Source organism: Strigops habroptila, chromosome 18 (genome assembly GCF_004027225.2).
Source record: "Strigops habroptila isolate Jane chromosome 18, bStrHab1.2.pri, whole genome shotgun sequence".
In the NCBI taxonomy this organism is placed as follows: domain Eukaryota; kingdom Metazoa; phylum Chordata; class Aves; order Psittaciformes; family Psittacidae; genus Strigops; species Strigops habroptila.
The window spans coordinates 5,971,715-5,988,576 of record NC_044294.2 but is presented as its reverse complement, the minus strand read 5'-3'; the positions used below and the strand labels follow the sequence as shown (position 1 = coordinate 5,988,576).

Sequence of the window (16,862 nt, the reverse complement as noted above, 5' to 3'; positions counted from 1 at the left end):
AGTACTTATTCCCATAGGAGCAAGTCAGGATGATCTGGGGAGAGCTGACAGCCAGGGTAACCTCTGATGAAGGAAGGAGTGCAGGTAACAGATGTAGTAGGGCACCAAGATTCCATTTCATTTGGTTTGATAACTCCTTTGTAATAGAACACAAGCCAAGATGACCTTGATCAGCTTGAAAAGAACCCCAGTACCTTAGCAAAAGCACAGATGTAAGTCACTGAAACCAAAGCAGTCTTTCTTTGCTTGGCCAGAGTGTGAAGACCAGGATTTGGACGACAGATCTCCGAACAAACAGTCGATCCGGGAGAGGCGGCGGCCAAAAGAGAGGCGAAGAGGCACCGGCATCATTTTCTCAACAAAAGATGTAAGTTTGAGTTCTTTAGAGAAGAGAAACTCATCCTGTAACATTCAGGGTACATTTCCTTCCAATTCCAAGCTTTCCATTTTTTTTCCAAGGCAGTTGATTTCCCATTAGTCCTTTCCTGTCCAGGTCTGTTTGAGTGGCATGTCAAACATGCATGTCCAAAGGCATCACCTCCCTGTCTGGCCCGTGCAAAACCCAAGCAGCAGGTTCTGGAAGCCTGTTCTTGAGCTGTCAGGCAGTGAGGCCCTTGCAGAATTGTGAAAGAGCCCACATGGGAGAGGAGAAGTTAGAACTCCAGGTTCTTTGGAAGGAGGAGGGCACAACCCACTGGAAGTACTGGAAGAAATTCCTCTGAGCCCAGATTTGCCTGTGCTTTAGGCCCCCTAGAAGGAAGACAATGAGGAACAAAACCTGTGTCTGGATCCCCTGCCCAGCACCAGAAGAGCTGTGGTGTGGTCAGTTCTCTTAAGTCCTGATTTCAAAAGTATTTCTTCAGTCTGAGGGAAGAAATCCAGCCCTCCAAACCCCGGTTAGAGACTCAGGGAGGAAAACACATCACCTCTTTCAGGAGAGAATGAGTATTATGAAATGATGGTTGAGAAGTCTGCACAGATCCATGGACACAGCCTCCCTCATACACCTCAGGGGAAGAGGCTTCCTGCTCAATACAATGAAAAACCCCCTGTGGCAACAGCAGATAGTTGGAGTTAAGACAAGTTGAAAGGCTCTGCTGGAAGCCTGGGGATTTCTATTGAAAGACTTGCTGCAAACCCCTTTTGATTATTTACAAATGATTCTTACATCTTTTTTTCTTGCATGCCAAATATCATTATTTTTTTCTTACTGTTTTTTCTTTAAGTGTTTTCCATCTTGCCCAGTTGTCTGCTGGGTCACTGGAGCAACGTTACCAGCTTCAGAGCAGAAGGCAAATTGCTTCTCAGAGTTACAGTTCATTTCCCTTTTGTGTCTGTACAAAACTGCAGCCACAACTTCTGAAGCACCCTGAGTGCACTATGGGTGATGTGATGTAGTTTACCACTGCTCCATGAAACCCTGGAGCTGTTCCAGAGAGGCAGTGGGTTACAGAGAGGCCGTGTAAGTGCAGGCTCTCTGGGATGCAGTCTCTTCCCTCCTGGAGTCTAACTGAAGGGGAGGATATTCTTGGAGAGTCAGTATTACATCAACACTTCAGACACAACCTTCCCAAGTGTCATGTGTGTTCCCTAAGTACATTAAAGAGTGTTCCTCCTACTCCTACTGACTCAGGAGGAGCATTCAGATTGCAGTTACTCAAGGGAGTAACTATGTCCTTAGTATCAAGGTCTTCTAAATGGCCATTAGGTATCAAACCTGATCTGATAATCAGCCAAAAGTATCTAGACAGGATTTCTTTTGACAGAAGCTTTGACATCAAATCACAAGCAATAGATTATCTTCCTGTCATACAATCTGGTTGTTTCCAAGGCTGCCTAATTACAACGTTTGCTTTTCATCCTAGGATGATGATGAAGTTGATGGAAATGAGGAAGTGAAGGAAACTCGGGTAAGCGAAAACATACATCTGAATAGTTGGTGTTTCGCTCTTGAATGTTGGTGGCAAGAGGTCTTCTATGGCTTGACTCTTGTTTATACATGAGGTTCAGGCTCTGCTCAGGAGCTGAGTATGAACCAGGAGGTAGTTCTGAGCAGCAGATTGCTTATTGATTCCTCATCTGAACGATAAAGATTATCTACAGGCTGGCCTCAGCTCTGGGAGAGCTGCATGTTCTCAGAGCCAGAGGGGCAGGGGTGGGCGCTGGGCCGTCGGGTGCCTGAGCGTGCGACCTGTGCCTCAGAATCACCCCAACACGGAGGTTTTGGACAGTGTCTTTTGTATCTCGTCTCCTCGTTGGGTTTGGTTTCTTGCAGGAAATGGTCTTGGCGAGCAGCACGTCAGAGATGGTTCATTGTTCCCCTGTTCTTGCCTCAGTGTCTGTCGAGGCCCTTTTTTTTCCTTTGATAATGATTACTGCGTCCTTCCAAATTGCTTTGGTTTCTTTTTTGTCTGTCTTCATCTAAAACACATTTGGGCCTGACAACATGATGTACTCTGACAATGTTAAAGCTGAATACATTTCCAAAGTATTACAGCATGATGTGCAAGACCCGGGGAAAAAAGCAGACTGAAGGTTGCTCAGGGGTCACTCTGCTTGAGCGACGTTTAATCTGTGCCAGAAAACATTGAACTTGTGGGAGCCTTTCCACATACTTTTCACTTCAGTCGAGTGATTGAAGCCTTGTTTTGTTGAAATTAACTGGTTCTTTGCTGAGAATTGTCAGTAGTGCTCTTCAGAGTGCATTTTTGGTTTTCTGTTTGCAATACTGTGAGTCCGGAGGAGGCCCCGGAGCTGCTGCGAGGGCTGGAGCAGCTCTGCTCTGGAGCCAGGCTGGGAGAGCTGGGCTGGGGCAGCCTGGAGAAGAGAAGGCTCCTGAAGGGGAGACCTTAGAGCAGCTCCAGTGCTCATGTGCTTTGTGGCAAGTCCCCTGTTTCCTTACACACCCCATGTACGTTAGAGCCCGGTTTAGACTCTCCTCCCACTCTGCTGGTGCTGCTTTTCCCATTCTCCCAATCCTCTTGTTTTTATGCAGTTTCATTGTCTTTATTGCATGCCTCCAGCATCATGTCACTTGGTCAGTCTTCCCATTTTACATCCAAATGGGAGAGATTTCTGCCCTGCTGACTGGCCAGCGCTTTGGCAAGAATGATGGAGCAGCTCCTTGCTTTTGGTTCTGGTACCAAGCAGGAAGTGTGATTAATAATCACTAATTCATCAATAATAATGATCATTCTGGAATGGCAAGTGCCACCATCCAAGCTGTGAACTCGAACATACTGAAGTGTTTGCTTCAGTTGCAAATCCCCACAGACTCTGCTGATTCTATGTGAGCAGTTAGTTATTTTCTTCCTCCAGTGTTTGTATCTTGGCTGATAGTAAGATTTTCATGGGAGCCAAAAAAGGCCCTGCCTGAATTCCCTCCTCCAAACCCTGTGGCGCTGGAGTTTAGCAAAGGAAAGGTAAACGCAGTATCGGAAAAAGAAGCAAATACATCTTGATCTCATTCTCAGAAGTGGATGTACTATTTTGGCTGAAATTTAGGAGCACCAGCGTGGGAAAGCAGCCCAGAAGCTCTGGCTGAGGTTTAGGGAACTGCGAGCAGTCTGGTAACGGGATGTGTCAGGCAACCTTCATGTGTTTGCTACCAACCCCGCCTTTCTCCTTGTGATGCAGCCTGCTTGGATGCTCTGTGGAAAGTTGGAAGAGCAGACAAAGTTTTATTGTGGAATAAATGTTCAAGGGCACAAGGACTTCAGCTGGAAAAAGCCTCTGGGGAAGCAGCTTTAGGAGAGTTTTGTGCGTGGTTCCACTGGGGAGGGGATGGGAAGGAAAGAGCCTTTGTTCAGTCTGGGGGACCTGAGCTCAAACCAGAGGTGGGGAAAAAAGCTTGGCCGCAGTCTGGGCTCTGTCGCTCGGAAAGTAAAACCTGCAGGAGTCTGGGTTGAGTCGGAACCAGACTGAGCAGGGTGGGTCACCTGGCATTAGGAAAAACCTTCCATGTTCTCAAGGCACTGACTCTGAAGCACCAGTGAGGATTCAGTCATGGGGCCAGGGAGCGAATGCCCCATCCCTGGAATCTCTGCTGCCCCATCCCTGGCAGTGTTCAGGGCCAGGCTGGACGGGGCTTGGAGCAACCTGCTCTAGTGGAAGGTGTCCCTGCCCCTGGCAGGGGCTTGGAACTGGGTGAGCTTTAAGGTCCTTTCCAACTCCAGTGGTTCTGTTACTCTACCATTTTGGGATGTTCTATTTCTCACGACTGTTTTGCTTTTAGTGGCGTTTCATCTTCCACAGTCACTTCCAGTTGCGATCACAGCGCTCACCTGTTTGAAAAGATGCGTTTGGCCAACAACTAAAAAGATCAGACATGGCTTTAGTGTTTTGTGCCTCGCCTGTGTGTGTTTGGGGGCCCGAGGGGTCCCGGTGACCCCCCCCAGGCCCCACTTCTGTTTTTGCCCTCACTCCCTGTGGCCGTGGGCTGAGGACATGCCCCTGGACTGTCTTTTTAAGCTCAGGAAGGCTCCGAGCCCTCCACTTTCTGGACTCCCGTTGCCTAATAAGGTAAGGTATGTCCTCAGGGCCTGCGCTGTTTTGCTGAGATACAAGGGAAAGTTGACTGGTAAAAGGGAGCAAAATAGGTGGATGTCTTGCTAGCTGATAAGAAAATAAAACCTTTTAATCCACACAGCGCTATATGGTGCTGTTCCTCCTGTGCCTGCTCGCTGCAGACCAGGGTCCCTTCTGAGCACTAAGGGAACAAGTATTTTCCCTGGTTTTACCCTTGAATCCTTAGTTCCAGCACACACAGGGGTGAGGAGGGGGGGACACCGTCACGTTGGCCAAGGTCACGTTGGTGGGACTGTGCGTCACTGGCATGACTACAGCTAAATTGTGGAGCATTTAATTAGGTGCAACGTCAGGCTGTGAGAGATGGGCTCTGGTTAGTCCTGATTATAAACAAAACGCTCTACTGGGCACACACTGTGTGTGCTGTGAGGAAAGGAGATCTTTAATACCTGTATAACTAGCACTAACATAGCAGAACAGTGCTGCAAGAGCAGGAGCTAACGTTCTGCCATCGAGATTTAAACATGGGGAAGAGCAGTTTTATTGTCTGGGCTGCCCTGGGTTTCTTGGGAGGCGAAGGGGGACGACACTACAGAAATCTACATTCATTCCACAAATATCCCTATGAAAAATGTTCACATCTGCACAGAGGATTTGCCTCGTGACTTCTTCAGCCCAATTTGCTTGTGCTGGTTTCTCTTACCCTTAATGTTTTGCGAGGGTGTCAGACTTGCTGTCTGCTGTCCCTCTTAACAGAGCATTTCAGTCTCCAGCGCGGCTGCTCGGTTCCTATTTACAGCTCTGGGACAGTGCATTGTTTGTGCTTGAAGGCAGCAGTGGACTGCAGGGTGGCAGCTAAATGTGTTCAGGTTAATTCCTCTAATTCACCGAGCTGCTGAATTAAGAGGCTGTAATGTGAAGCAGTGCCCATGATGGGGAGGAGTAACACAAAACCAGCTAAAATCCGATCTGCGAGTCCCAGGAAGACGCAGCAAAGCACCGAGTCCTCCAGGAATGATTTACAAGGTCACAGACTCGTAACTATTTAAGGTAACTTTATACTTTAACTTCTTGTTTAGTCAATTACTCTCCCCACTTCGGTGTGCTCGGGGGTGACTGATCATTCCCAGTTGTCAGCGAGTGGTTTCTGCCGAGGCGCTGGAGCTGGGCTTAGCAGCGCACCCGATACCCGCCGGAGCCCTTGGCTCCCGCTGGCATTGCTGGGAGGCCTCTGCAGTCACTTCAAATTATCCCATTTCACCCCAGGGCCCTGTCCCTTTGCCGACGTGGCAGCTGTCCCGCAGGTGTCCCGGGATCCTTTTCCTTTCTTCCCAGAAGGAACTGGGAGCAGTGTGATGGGCAGGGTGGCAGCAGGATCAGTGCCACGTGTATGCACCTCTCCAGCTCCAGTGCAGTTGGATGCAGCACGGCCCACGAGACAGCAGAGGTAACGTTCAGTGTGGCTGTTCTAGACCCGCTGCTGAGGAACAGCCTTGCTCCCTGGAACGTAGCCCAGAGACAGACTAAACCTTGCTCTTGTTTTATGTCTAATTGTGTTTATAATTTTTGACTTTTTAAAGCTTAACAGCATATGTTTGTGCTCGCACATGTAATGGAGCATCACGTCAGTTTCTGTTGGAAACTGTCAAACTCTATCTCATCAGGACATACTCAAGAGTATGGAAAGGAAAAAATCTCTCTGCTTGTAGCAGGTTCTCTGCCCCCCTGGGAGCTGGTGATCGTGCTTTGTTGTCAGTCCTCCAGCAGGCCACAGGGACGATGTCTCCTGATGTGATTGAAGACATCCTATAGAATCATAGAATCCCAGACTGATTTGGGTTGGAAGGGACCTTAAAGCTCCTCCAGTTCCAACCCCCTGCCATGGGCAGGGACCCCTTCCACTAGAGCAGGTTGCTCCAAGCCCCTGTGTCCAACCTGGCCTTGAACACTGCCAGGGATGGGGCAGCCACAGCTTCTCTGGGCACCCTGTGCCAGCGCCTCAGCACCCTCACAGGGAAGAGCTTCTGCCTCAGAGCTCATCTCAATCTCCCCTCTGTCAATTTAAACCCATCACCCCTTGTCCTATCGCTCCAGTCCCTGATGAAGGTCCCTCCCCAGCATCCTTGTAGCCCCCTTCAGACACTGGAAGCTGCTCTGAGGTCTCCACGCAGCTTCTCTCTCCAGGCTGAACAGCCCCAACTTTCTGAGCCTGTCTCCATACGGGAGCTGCTCCAGCCCCTGCTCATCCTCGTGGCCTCCTCTGGGCTTGCACCTCAACAGCATGTTGAGGACACCAGGAAAAAATCCTCCAGAAACTCTGATGTGCTGGATTAAGATCCCTGTGCACAGCAGTAGATGTCTGGGCAGCTCTTAGTGGCTGTGTCAGGGGGACGTGGCTGTCCGCCTTGGAGAAGGGAGGAATTGTGCAAGGGGAGATGGCTTCAGCAGGCACAACTGGAATGGATCCTGCTCAGTCTTTTCCTTTCAGTCCATCTCATCAGGGTGCTGGCGGGTGCTGCTTTATGGCAGAGCCCCCGTGAAGCCAATAGCCCCTGGTGCCTGGATGTGCCATGCAGAATGGTGCAGTCCCATGTTTAAGTAGCAAATGATTTCTCTCCCAGTTAGGCCCAGAAGGAGTGAAAAGCAGAGGCCGTATTGCCAAATGGCTAAGAAGGAATTGAGGAGTAATCTAAATTTGTTTGGAAAACTGAAGTCAAATTCCCTGACAATAAAATATCCTTTAGAAACTGCCACTGGAGGAAAAATCGTGTGTTCCAGTGATGCAAGTGTGGTGATGCTCTTTGTCCCCCATGTCTTTAAAAGGTCACTTTTTGTTCTCAGTTTATATCCTCCCACATGCTTCTCTTCAGAAAAAGCCTCATCTTTGGAAAGTCATTGTTAGTTTTTTGCTCTTGGACATGGAGTTTGCCAATGAGAAATAACTCTTTGGCAGAAGCTACTTCATTATTTCGTCTGTCAAGATGTAGAATCCTTAAGCTGAAAAACTCCTTCCTGGCAGGAATTTCCCACCAGCTTTGGCTCAATTCCCACCTCAGCACCTTTTTGTTTCTCATTATAGCAGGTACCCAGCACGTAGCTAATGCTGGGTGCTGCTGGGGGGAATCTGGGGGGGCAGTCCATATATGTAGGCTTTTTTTCATTGCTCCTGGATGTCCTCCTTGGGAATGTACACAACCTTCTGCACTGCAGCGTGCTGCTGTTGAAGGAAGGCCAGAAATAGGTTTGGAGCATAGCTGGATAGCAATGTGTTGAAGTTATGCATTTGTTTGGCCAGTGGCACTGGAATATTGCTTTGTGTCAGCGGCTGCTTCCACAGACCAGGCAACAGAAGGGGTTTATAGCTATGGGGTGGCCGGGGTGGGTGGGAGCTATGGATGATCCGATGAATTTAGATAAAGAGCAAAATGGATCCTGACTGTTGCGAGGGCCTCGAGATTTCTGTTTCTCTAGGTCATATTTTGGAAAGTCCCTCAGCTTGAAATAGCTGTGTTTACATCTGGTTCTTGTTTTAGTGCTGGCTTGCTCCCTTCCCCTGACATGGCCTGTTAATAGCCCTGCAAAGTTCGGCTGCATCCCTCCTTCCTAACTTGGCATGTTTGTGCTGCTGCATCCCCTGTAAGGGGGCTGGGTCAGGAAGAGGGAACTGGTCCATAAACACCTGCAGAGCGCAACTGCTGAGCAACTTCCACTGGAAAATACTTTGTTCTAACACTACTTTATCCTTAGTGGTAGTTACTGGGTGAAGTCACCTGATTTTTGCTGGGAGCATTGCTCTACACTGGAATTCTGAGAGGACAGGGAAGAACAGCTCTCTGGATTTATCATGCTGCTTTTTTTGAGCAAAACATGCCATTGAAACATGGTATTCCAACACCAGAGGGACATGGAGCTGTTGGAGCGAGGCCAGAGGAGGCCCCGGAGCTGCTGCGAGGGCTGGAGCAGCTCTGCTCTGGAGCCAGGCTGAGAGAGCTGGGCTGGGGCAGCCTGGAGAAGAGACGGCTCCTGAAGGGGAGACCTCAGAGCAGCTCCAGTGCCTAAAGGGGCTCCAGGAAACCTGGAGAGGGGCTTTGGACAAGGGCCTGTAGGGACAGGCCAAGGGGAATGGCTTTAACCTGCCAGAGGGGAGATTGAGATGAGCTCTGAGGCAGAAGCTCTTCCCTGTGAGGGTGCTGAGGCGCTGGCACAGACTTTTCCCAGAGAAGCTGTGGCTGCCCCATCCCTGGCAGTGTTCAAGGCCAGGTTGGACACAGGGGCTTGGAGCAACCTGCTCTAGTGGAAGGTGTCCCTGCCCGTGGCAGGGGGTTGGAGCTGGAGGAGCTTTAAGCTCCCTTCAACACAAACCAGGCTGGGGTTCTGTGATTTTGCCCAGAAATACACTGCAACGTGGAGCTTTCTCTGGGCAGTCTCAGGGGTTTGTGTCCAGGGGTTGTGCAAATGCTCGTGGAAGGTGATTTTTTCTGCCTGTTTCTGGGAGCTGTAGAAACATTCCTCAGCCAAGTCAGCAGCACCACAGCTACAGCACAGACCAGGCTGCTGGTTCTCACTGAGGAATATCCTTAACAGGCAGAAACAGTCAGATCTAAACCATGACCTTGAATATTACAAATATGGGGATGTGAGGACGGGAGTGCTGCAAAGGAAGAGTCAGGGTTTGTGCTTGGGCAGGGGAAACATTGAAAGCAAAGGGTACAAAACTGCAGGAGGAAACCCATAAATGAGGCACCTCTGTTCAAATCATGATGAAACTCCCGTGTTTTGCCATATTGCTCTCGTTCTGCTGCCTTTCTCCTGGCTAATATGGATCCTGATTCTCATGCCACCCCTTCTCTTTAAAATGAGTTATTGTTCGCCCAGATGCGTTCTGCCAATCTGGGAGGCATCTGCACTGGGTGACTAATTAACTTTTAATTAGGAGGGAATCAAAAGCTCAGGTTTTGTTTTGCTTTGAGGCTCGAGCTGCGAGTTCTGGACTGAAATGTTGGGTTTGGAGCTTTCCCCACCCCTCCTCAGCAGAAATGTGACTGTGGAGCGCTGCAGCAACCGTTCATTTAGGACTGGAGCACAACCCTGCAATTTAGAACTGCTTAACTCCACCTTGGTGACTAAGCTGGGCTTTGTCAGCCTCCGAACTGCCATTGGGCCACTCCAGTCTGCTGGTGGCCCCATGGCTTAACCCAGTTTCACTTGCTCGGGCTGCTTTGAAACCCGTGAAGCTGAGACTCACCCGTGTGTGCAGGTTCTATCGACGTGCATTTGAAATGCCTGAATTACCTTGTCGCCGTACAGACTCCAGCCTGCAGGAGAGCTGGAGGATGGGGATGATGAGTGCAACAGACGGAGGTTGGAAAGATCAAGGTCCTGCCACAGCCTCCCTGAGCAGCGGGGTGCCTGACACGGCCTTCTTGTGTGTCTGGACTTCATTTCCATACCTTGAAAAGGGAGTGCAGAAATATTGCCAGGCAGAATGAGACCTCTCCAAACTTCTTTATTCCCCACCTCCTGCAGGCAGTGGAGGAGTCCTCTCCTTCCTCAGGACGAGGCATCCAACAGAAACCTGACCTCGAAGGGACTTTCTTAGAGAAGGACAATCTCGCAGCCCCCGTGGTCACACTGGGATGCTGCATTGCCCCTGGATGGTGACGGTGCTGGGTGGCAGGAGAAACCAGTGTAGCTGTCATTCCAAGCACCCTTCCCCAACTGCGTGTCAGTGAAATTACACGGTTGCCAAGGAGTGTGCAAAAAAAGGGCAATATTTCAGATCAACAGAGTGGCATAAAGGTCGTAATACTCTTACCGTGTTTTTATAGAGATATTCCCCTGCACTTGCTGGGAAGTGTTGGATGATGAAGCAGCCTGTGGAACTGGAGCAGATGGGTTTACTCCAGGCATCAGGCGCCATGGTCTGTAGCTGGTTTGGGTGGTATGGGTGAGCCCAGATGAGGACACATCCTTCGGTACTGGTTTGTCAGTACTGCTGTACTGGAACAAGTCCTGTGCAGATACCTGGGCTGGTGCCTTTACAGATTTGCAGCCTTAGAGTTGCAAGACTGTCTTTAGTCTGTGAAAGTTGTTAAACCGCTGCGTGCTGGAGGGCGTTTGTCAAAGGAGCATCCTGTGTGCTTGTTTAGATGGGACAGGAGGGACACCACTTGCCTTGGCAGTGCACAGCCTCACCATCGGAGCCCTGCGGGGCAGCTTCCCAGCGAGCTCTGGCTATAGCTTGCACAGCGCAGCTCAGCCAAGAGCTCGCTGGAAGTTTGCTGGGAGTACACGCTCTCCCCACCCTTGTTCCTTCCCTCCGAGCTCCTCTCTCCTCCTCCTCCCCAATCCCAAGCGCTCCTTTCAATGAGCGTACATGACACAAGCTCCGTGTCGCCTTCCCGCAGCTCGAAGCAGCCTCATGAGCAAACACCAGTCCTGTTGTGCTGCCCGAGCGTGGCCTCCCTTGAACGCACAAACTGCTCCGTGGCCTTAAAATATCTCCTTTGTCGCAGCCACAAAGCAGGGGCTGGGGTTCAGTCAGTTCCCCCCAGCCTCCCACCCGCCAGGCCACGGGAGCTTTCAGTTCAGTTCTTTTCTTCCCCCCCCCGACCCCTTCTTTTCTCTTTCCTTTTCTTTTCTCCCCACAAGTGGCAGCCCCAATCCCAAGCTGAAAGTGAATCGCTGCTGCTGGCCGCCCTCCAGCATTCCTGGCGGAGCGAGTCAGGATCTGGAATGTCAGAAGGCAGCGGCAGGGAGGGATGGGAGAAGCCTGCGCGTGGGTAACGACGCCCGGGAGGAGGAGGAGGAGGAGGACGGAACAAAACACAACTTCATCTGGAACTGCCCCTTTCCCAACCAGTGCTTGTTCCTGATTTATGCCGTGGTGTTTCACTTGGCGTGCGGCTCGGCGCGGTGACGGCAGAGCACCCGCCTCAAACGGGGGGTAGTTTTCTTCTTCTTCTTCTTCTTTTTCTTCTTGGCAAAAGCGTCGTGTCTGGGTCAGCGCAGCAGTTTTCCAGCTCCTCTCCTGAACCAGGAGCTTTTCCTCCTGCGGCTCTGGGGGAAGATCCCTCAGTCCTGTGGCAGAGGAAATGTCCTTCTGCGGCAGAGTTGGGATGGGTCCCGGCCGGTGAGGCTGGCACGGAGCAACGCCCCGCGCTGGAGCCCAGCGAGTCCTTCACACCTTCTCCTCTTCTTCTTGGACAAGGAACATCGTGGAGCCTCAGCTCTCCCTGCAGCAGATGAATGCCTAAAATTATAGCCCCTAAACAGCAGGGTTTAATTACCAGAGTTGTGAATAGTTTAATTAGCTTGTTCTGACCTTGGAAGAAGGACCTACCCAGCGCTGTAGAGCGACAGGAGAGCAAGACTTGTGTTGCTTCTCAGCCACCCAGCCCGCAAGGCCATGTCGTCCCTATACACCAGGAGTAAAGAATATACTCGCAGCAGGAAGGCTCAGTCAGATTCTCCCCCCTCCTCTCCTTCCCCGACCGCAAAGACACTCAAAGTAAGCAGCTTTTTCCTTTCTGTGTTACATGGGGACCTCAGCACGTGCTCTGGGCAGAGGCTGGTGGTGGTGGTTTGTTGTCTTACCCTTGGAGACCCGTGTCTGTGTTTGCTTTGGAAAGAGGATGGTTTAAATGAAACTTGGGAAGGTGTCTCTGCAGCAACAGGTTTTAAGGAAGCTGGCGGAGCCCTGGCGCTGGGATTGTTTGCATTGCTGGCTGTTGGGAGGTGCTGGGATGGGAGTTTCCCCCTGGCCTCGCTCTTCTGGTAGGCTCTTCATCAGGGACTGTAGGAAAGAACGGGGACAAGGGGGAACGGCTTTAACCTGCCAGAGGGGAGATTGAGATGAGCTCTGAGGCAGAAGCTCTTCCCTGTGAGGGTGCTGAGGCGCTGGCACAGGGTGCCCAGAGAAGCTGTGGCTGCCCCATCCCTGGCAGTGTTCAAGGCCAGGTTGGACACAGGGGCTTGGAGCAACCTGCTCTAGTGGAAGGTGTCCCTGCCTGTGGCAAGAGGTTGGAACTGGAGGAGCTTTAAGGTCCCTTCCAACACAAATAAGGCTGGGGTTCTGTGATTCTATTGCTGGACAAAATCCCCACTGACGAAAATGAGGCAAAACCCGACCAGCTTGTTAAACTGGGCTCTGATACTGCTGCTGAACCGAGGGTTGTGATCCAGCTTTCACCCTTGGGGCTGGGCTGACCTGTGGCAGCATTTAATAATTGCAACAACAGAAAGGAAGAGAATCACCTGCAGCAGGAGGTGGGTCGAGGTCGTTCACTGGTCCCTCCAGAGCAGAGCTGGTGTCTCCATCACCAAGGTTTGGGGAATCCTCTGTAACCATGTTGCTGGCAGCTCTGGAGTCATGGAAGGGCCACCACGAAACCTCCAGGTCTGTATTGCTATATGGGCATGCCTTCGCCGTCAAGAAATGGTATCATGCCAGAGACCAACCCTGGGGGAATTAGGTTTAAACAGGCAGGCTAATTTTAGATGTAAGCATTAAGTTAATCTGAGCACTGGTGTTTGCTGAAAGGCGATAGGCATTGTCTGCTCCTTTTGAGGTGACAGATCTTGGTCTGGAAAAAGCATATGTGAAAAGGGTTTTAACCACTGCAGTGGTGGTGTGGGAAGCAGTCCCTGGCCTTGGGGCTCTGCTGGCTGCTCCCGGGCTGTTCACTGTGTAACCCAGTCTCTGCCTTCTTCCCATCTGCAGCCGGGGTGTCTCTGGGGAGGTTTTAGATTATCTAAAACCATCCCTTGTGTGCTTAGATAGACTCTCTTCCTCAGTCTTTACAGCTGTGCTCACCACCACGCTATTGATAACCAGCCTAACAGCAGGTGGGGAACCTCTCAGATGTGCTCTTACTCATAGAGTGAAGCTGAAAACGTTTTTCTTTCTTTCAAAACCCCAGTTTTTTCAGATCAGTCGTGTTCAGTGTACACAGCCTGACTCATTCCCCCCCCCTTATGCATCCAGGCATATAAATAAGTAGCAAACACCTCGCACAAGCCGTGACTGCTTCGGTGCAGGCTAGCAGGAGGTGCTGGTTTTCTCCATCCATAGCCATGGTGGTTCTGGGAGTGGTAATGGTGATGCCAGCTGTGAGCATCCATGTGGGAGAAGCCAGACCAGGAGTGCAGCAGCATCAACTCACGAGTCAGTATAGGAAACAGTCCTGGTGCTATCTGGGTTATGGAAACAGCCCATGCCTTAAAAGGCTAATTAGGGAAGGATTTACTTCAGGCTAAAAAGAAAGTATCTGAGTTAACTCTTTCTCCAAGACAGTGTAATTCTGCCATGAGCAAGAGAAATAACAGGATTCGTCCCATCTGTGAGTCCCCCTCTATGCCCACAGTAACGGAGCCCTCACTGCAGGGTGCCACCAGCCTTCATAGGGCAGGTAGGAATGCGAAATCTTGGAGCCTTTTATCCTTCCATCCAGCCAGGATTGATACCAGCAGACCTGTGGGCTCTAAACGTTCCCAGCTGAGCAGGGGTGCGGAAACAAAGGAGCAGGCAGGGGGGCCCCAGCACAAGAGGGATGTAATTCCTTATGGTCATATCCACGGCTCCACTACAAGGCTGCTTCTCTCTGCTGTTAGCTCGCTCCCTCATTAATCCATCTCCAGTGTTTTAATTGAGCTTTCCAGCTGAATTTTTGTCAGTAAGGACTCAGCAACACAGTTCTGAGCACACTCTGTGGTCTGCACTGATTGATTTTATTCTGCCTTTTGTTGGTGTGTCTAAAGGAGCCACTCGAAGTGGAATGGGGAGGCAGGAGCATCACCTTCCATGGGCCATGTGTTTGCACTAAGTCACTTGATAGTCTTACTTGGGTGTAGAAAGCAGGGGTTTCCCAATTGTCATCCCTGTTCATGAGCCTCCACCTCGAGCTCACAGCCACCCCAGGCTGTGATTACCACAGGCAGAGGCAGCTGATCTGGGTGTGAGTTTTGATGTGGACACATACATCTGGAGCCCAAAGCAAATCTTAAAGGAATAAAGAAGTTAATGGACAAAAACGTTGGCTGCTTGAGCTGCAAGTGCTTGGCATGCAAAGCAAACCAGCGTGGGTTGGATATTACGTGATAGGGCAAGGGGGAATGGCTTTAACCTGCCAGAGGGGAGATTGAGGTGAGCTCTGAGGCAGAAGCTCTTCCCTGTGAGGGTGCTGAGGCGCTGGCACAGGGTGCCCGGAGAAGCTGTGGCTGCCCCATCCCTGGCAGTGTTCAAGGCCAGGTTGGACACAGGGGCTTGGAGCAACCTGCTCTAGTGGAAGGTGTCCCTGCCCGTGGTGGGGTTGGAACTGGAGGAGCTTTTGGGTCCCTTCCCACCCAAACCAGGCTGTGAGTCTAGCATTAATATATGAATAATGATATAAAATCTAAAGGTAATGTGACCAAACCAGACTTCTTTTGATCAGTGAGAGATGTCCAGGTGTGCTGGGAGGTTGGTAGAAATGCCTGGTAGATTACAGCCTTCATGGAGTTTGGAATAGAAATGGGTCTGATTGTCAGTTTTCACTCCATGAGGGTTTTTGCAGCAGGTTTCAGATGTTCGTGGTGACAGGTTTATTCTCTTGTTGGGTAGACCTGTAGGAGCCCCTTGGCTTGCCGTGCTGCCACTGCAAATGCACTGGAGGAGAAGGAGCGTTGCAAGAACATTTCTCCAGGACACTTTATCTTCCTGGGATTCCGTTTCGTGGCTTGGACTTGTTCTAGTTGTGATAGAAATGATGCTGCACGCATTGAAACGGGGTCGAATAAGTTGTCTCCTGACATTCTCTATCTAATTTCTGGATTGCTGACTACAGGGTTTGTGGAAACAATCACCTCCTCTCCCGTAAGCCAGCAGAAAACAGGGGCTACGAAACTTGGACTTGAAGGCAGTTAACCTCTCCAGCACCCTCATCTGTTTAGCACTGGCCATTTCTCAAGCATCATGTTCTTGAGATGGGAATCAGTGCGAAACCCCTCTGGGTGCTGTTTGCTCCCTGGGTTTGAGTTCTCCTCTGAGAATGTCCATATCTGGAAGCGTATTCTCCGGGCACCACCCGTGAGCCGTTCCCTGCTGTGACTCAGTGGCCAGATGATGCTCCTGGCTCTGGCTGCATCTGGATGTATAAATAAGAGGGGTCAGGAACCATGCTGTGCCCCAGGGGTAAGTGGCTGTGTCCCTGCGGCTAAACTCTCTTCTTCAGCTCGCCTCACTTCCAAGGAACAGAATGAACTGATCCCAACCAAAGCCAGGGCAGGGAGCCTGTTAACTATTAAAGGTTCTGAATGCCTGTGGATGGTGCAGAGAGAAGCACACAACATAACACTTCAGCCTCTTTAAAACTCCCACTTTGACCCTCTGGTGGTGGGTGCCCTTGGAGAAGCTGGGTAAGCAGCCAGAGAGCAATCACACAGCATGGTTTGGGTTGGAAGGGGCCTTCAAAGGCCATCTAGTCCAACCTCCTGCAATGAGTAGGGACATCTTTAACTAGATAGGGTTGCCCAGAACCACATCCAGCCTGGCCTGGGATGTCTCCAGGGAATCACTGGTGATCACTCAGCTTTTGAAACCATTGCCCCTGGCAGGGCAGGGAGGGCAGAGGGTCAGAGGACAGCTTGAGGTCACACCAGACCAGGGAATCAGCCTGCACTGTAAAAAGGGGAGAAAGAGGATGTCTTTAATTTGGGTCAGCTCATGGTCCGGCCACAAACCCAAGCACGCTGGCACAGCTGAGGCAGGGAGGTGCTGTGGGATGGGAATGAGCGGCCACAGGAAGCAATGAGGAGAGCAGATGGAAACTGCAACTGGTGGTCAAAGAAAATCATGGCCCTTGGGGAACTGTCAGGTTGTTGTTGGGTTTGGGGTGGTTTTGGAGGAGAGGGGTTTGGTTGGTTGGATTTTTTCTTACAATGACTTGTAAATTCTTTTGAATGACCCCAAAGTGCTGAGGTTCCTCCTGCAGTTCAGTAGAAGAGCGAGCTTTGGAGCAGAGGTCCTCAGGTAGGTGAGAGTAGCTCCAGGTTCATCTCACTGACTGGCAGCTGGTCTGGAGCTCGTTTAGACTGAAACAGATGAGGGGTGGGGAGAGGGACAGTGTAAGCTGTCTTAATTCTGACAGCACAAGATGCTTGGTGTGACACAGATGGGTCAGCACACCCAGAGCAGCCCTGAGCACTCCTGCGAGCACTGCCTGTGGCCGTGGTGGCTGCAGGAGGGGGTGCCAGGTTTTGGAGCATGCTTCACACACAGCAGGTTGGCTTCAGGCGGTTTGAATCCTGGCTGGTGGCCAAGTAGGTATTTAAATACCCCATGATAAACCTGAAGACAT

At 50.8% G+C, this 16,862-nt stretch overlaps 1 protein-coding gene across 5 annotated transcripts in view; it reads left to right on the top strand.

The window, feature by feature from the left end:
• The window catches only part of PPP1R12B (protein phosphatase 1 regulatory subunit 12B), a 105,749-nt gene that overhangs the window by 68,895 nt on the left and 19,992 nt on the right, over window positions 1–16,862 (top strand). For 4 of the 5 annotated variants that reach the window (XM_030473566.1, XM_030473565.1, XM_030473564.1 and 1 more), the window contains 2 exons: window positions 255–367; window positions 1,866–1,910. In XM_030473566.1, coding sequence (XP_030329426.1) covers window positions 255–367; window positions 1,866–1,910 — 158 coding nt within the window. Of the gene's footprint in view, window positions 1–254; window positions 368–1,865; window positions 1,911–11,595; window positions 12,038–16,862 lie in introns of those variants that run through there. The other variant, XM_030473568.1, reaches the window with a different exon arrangement.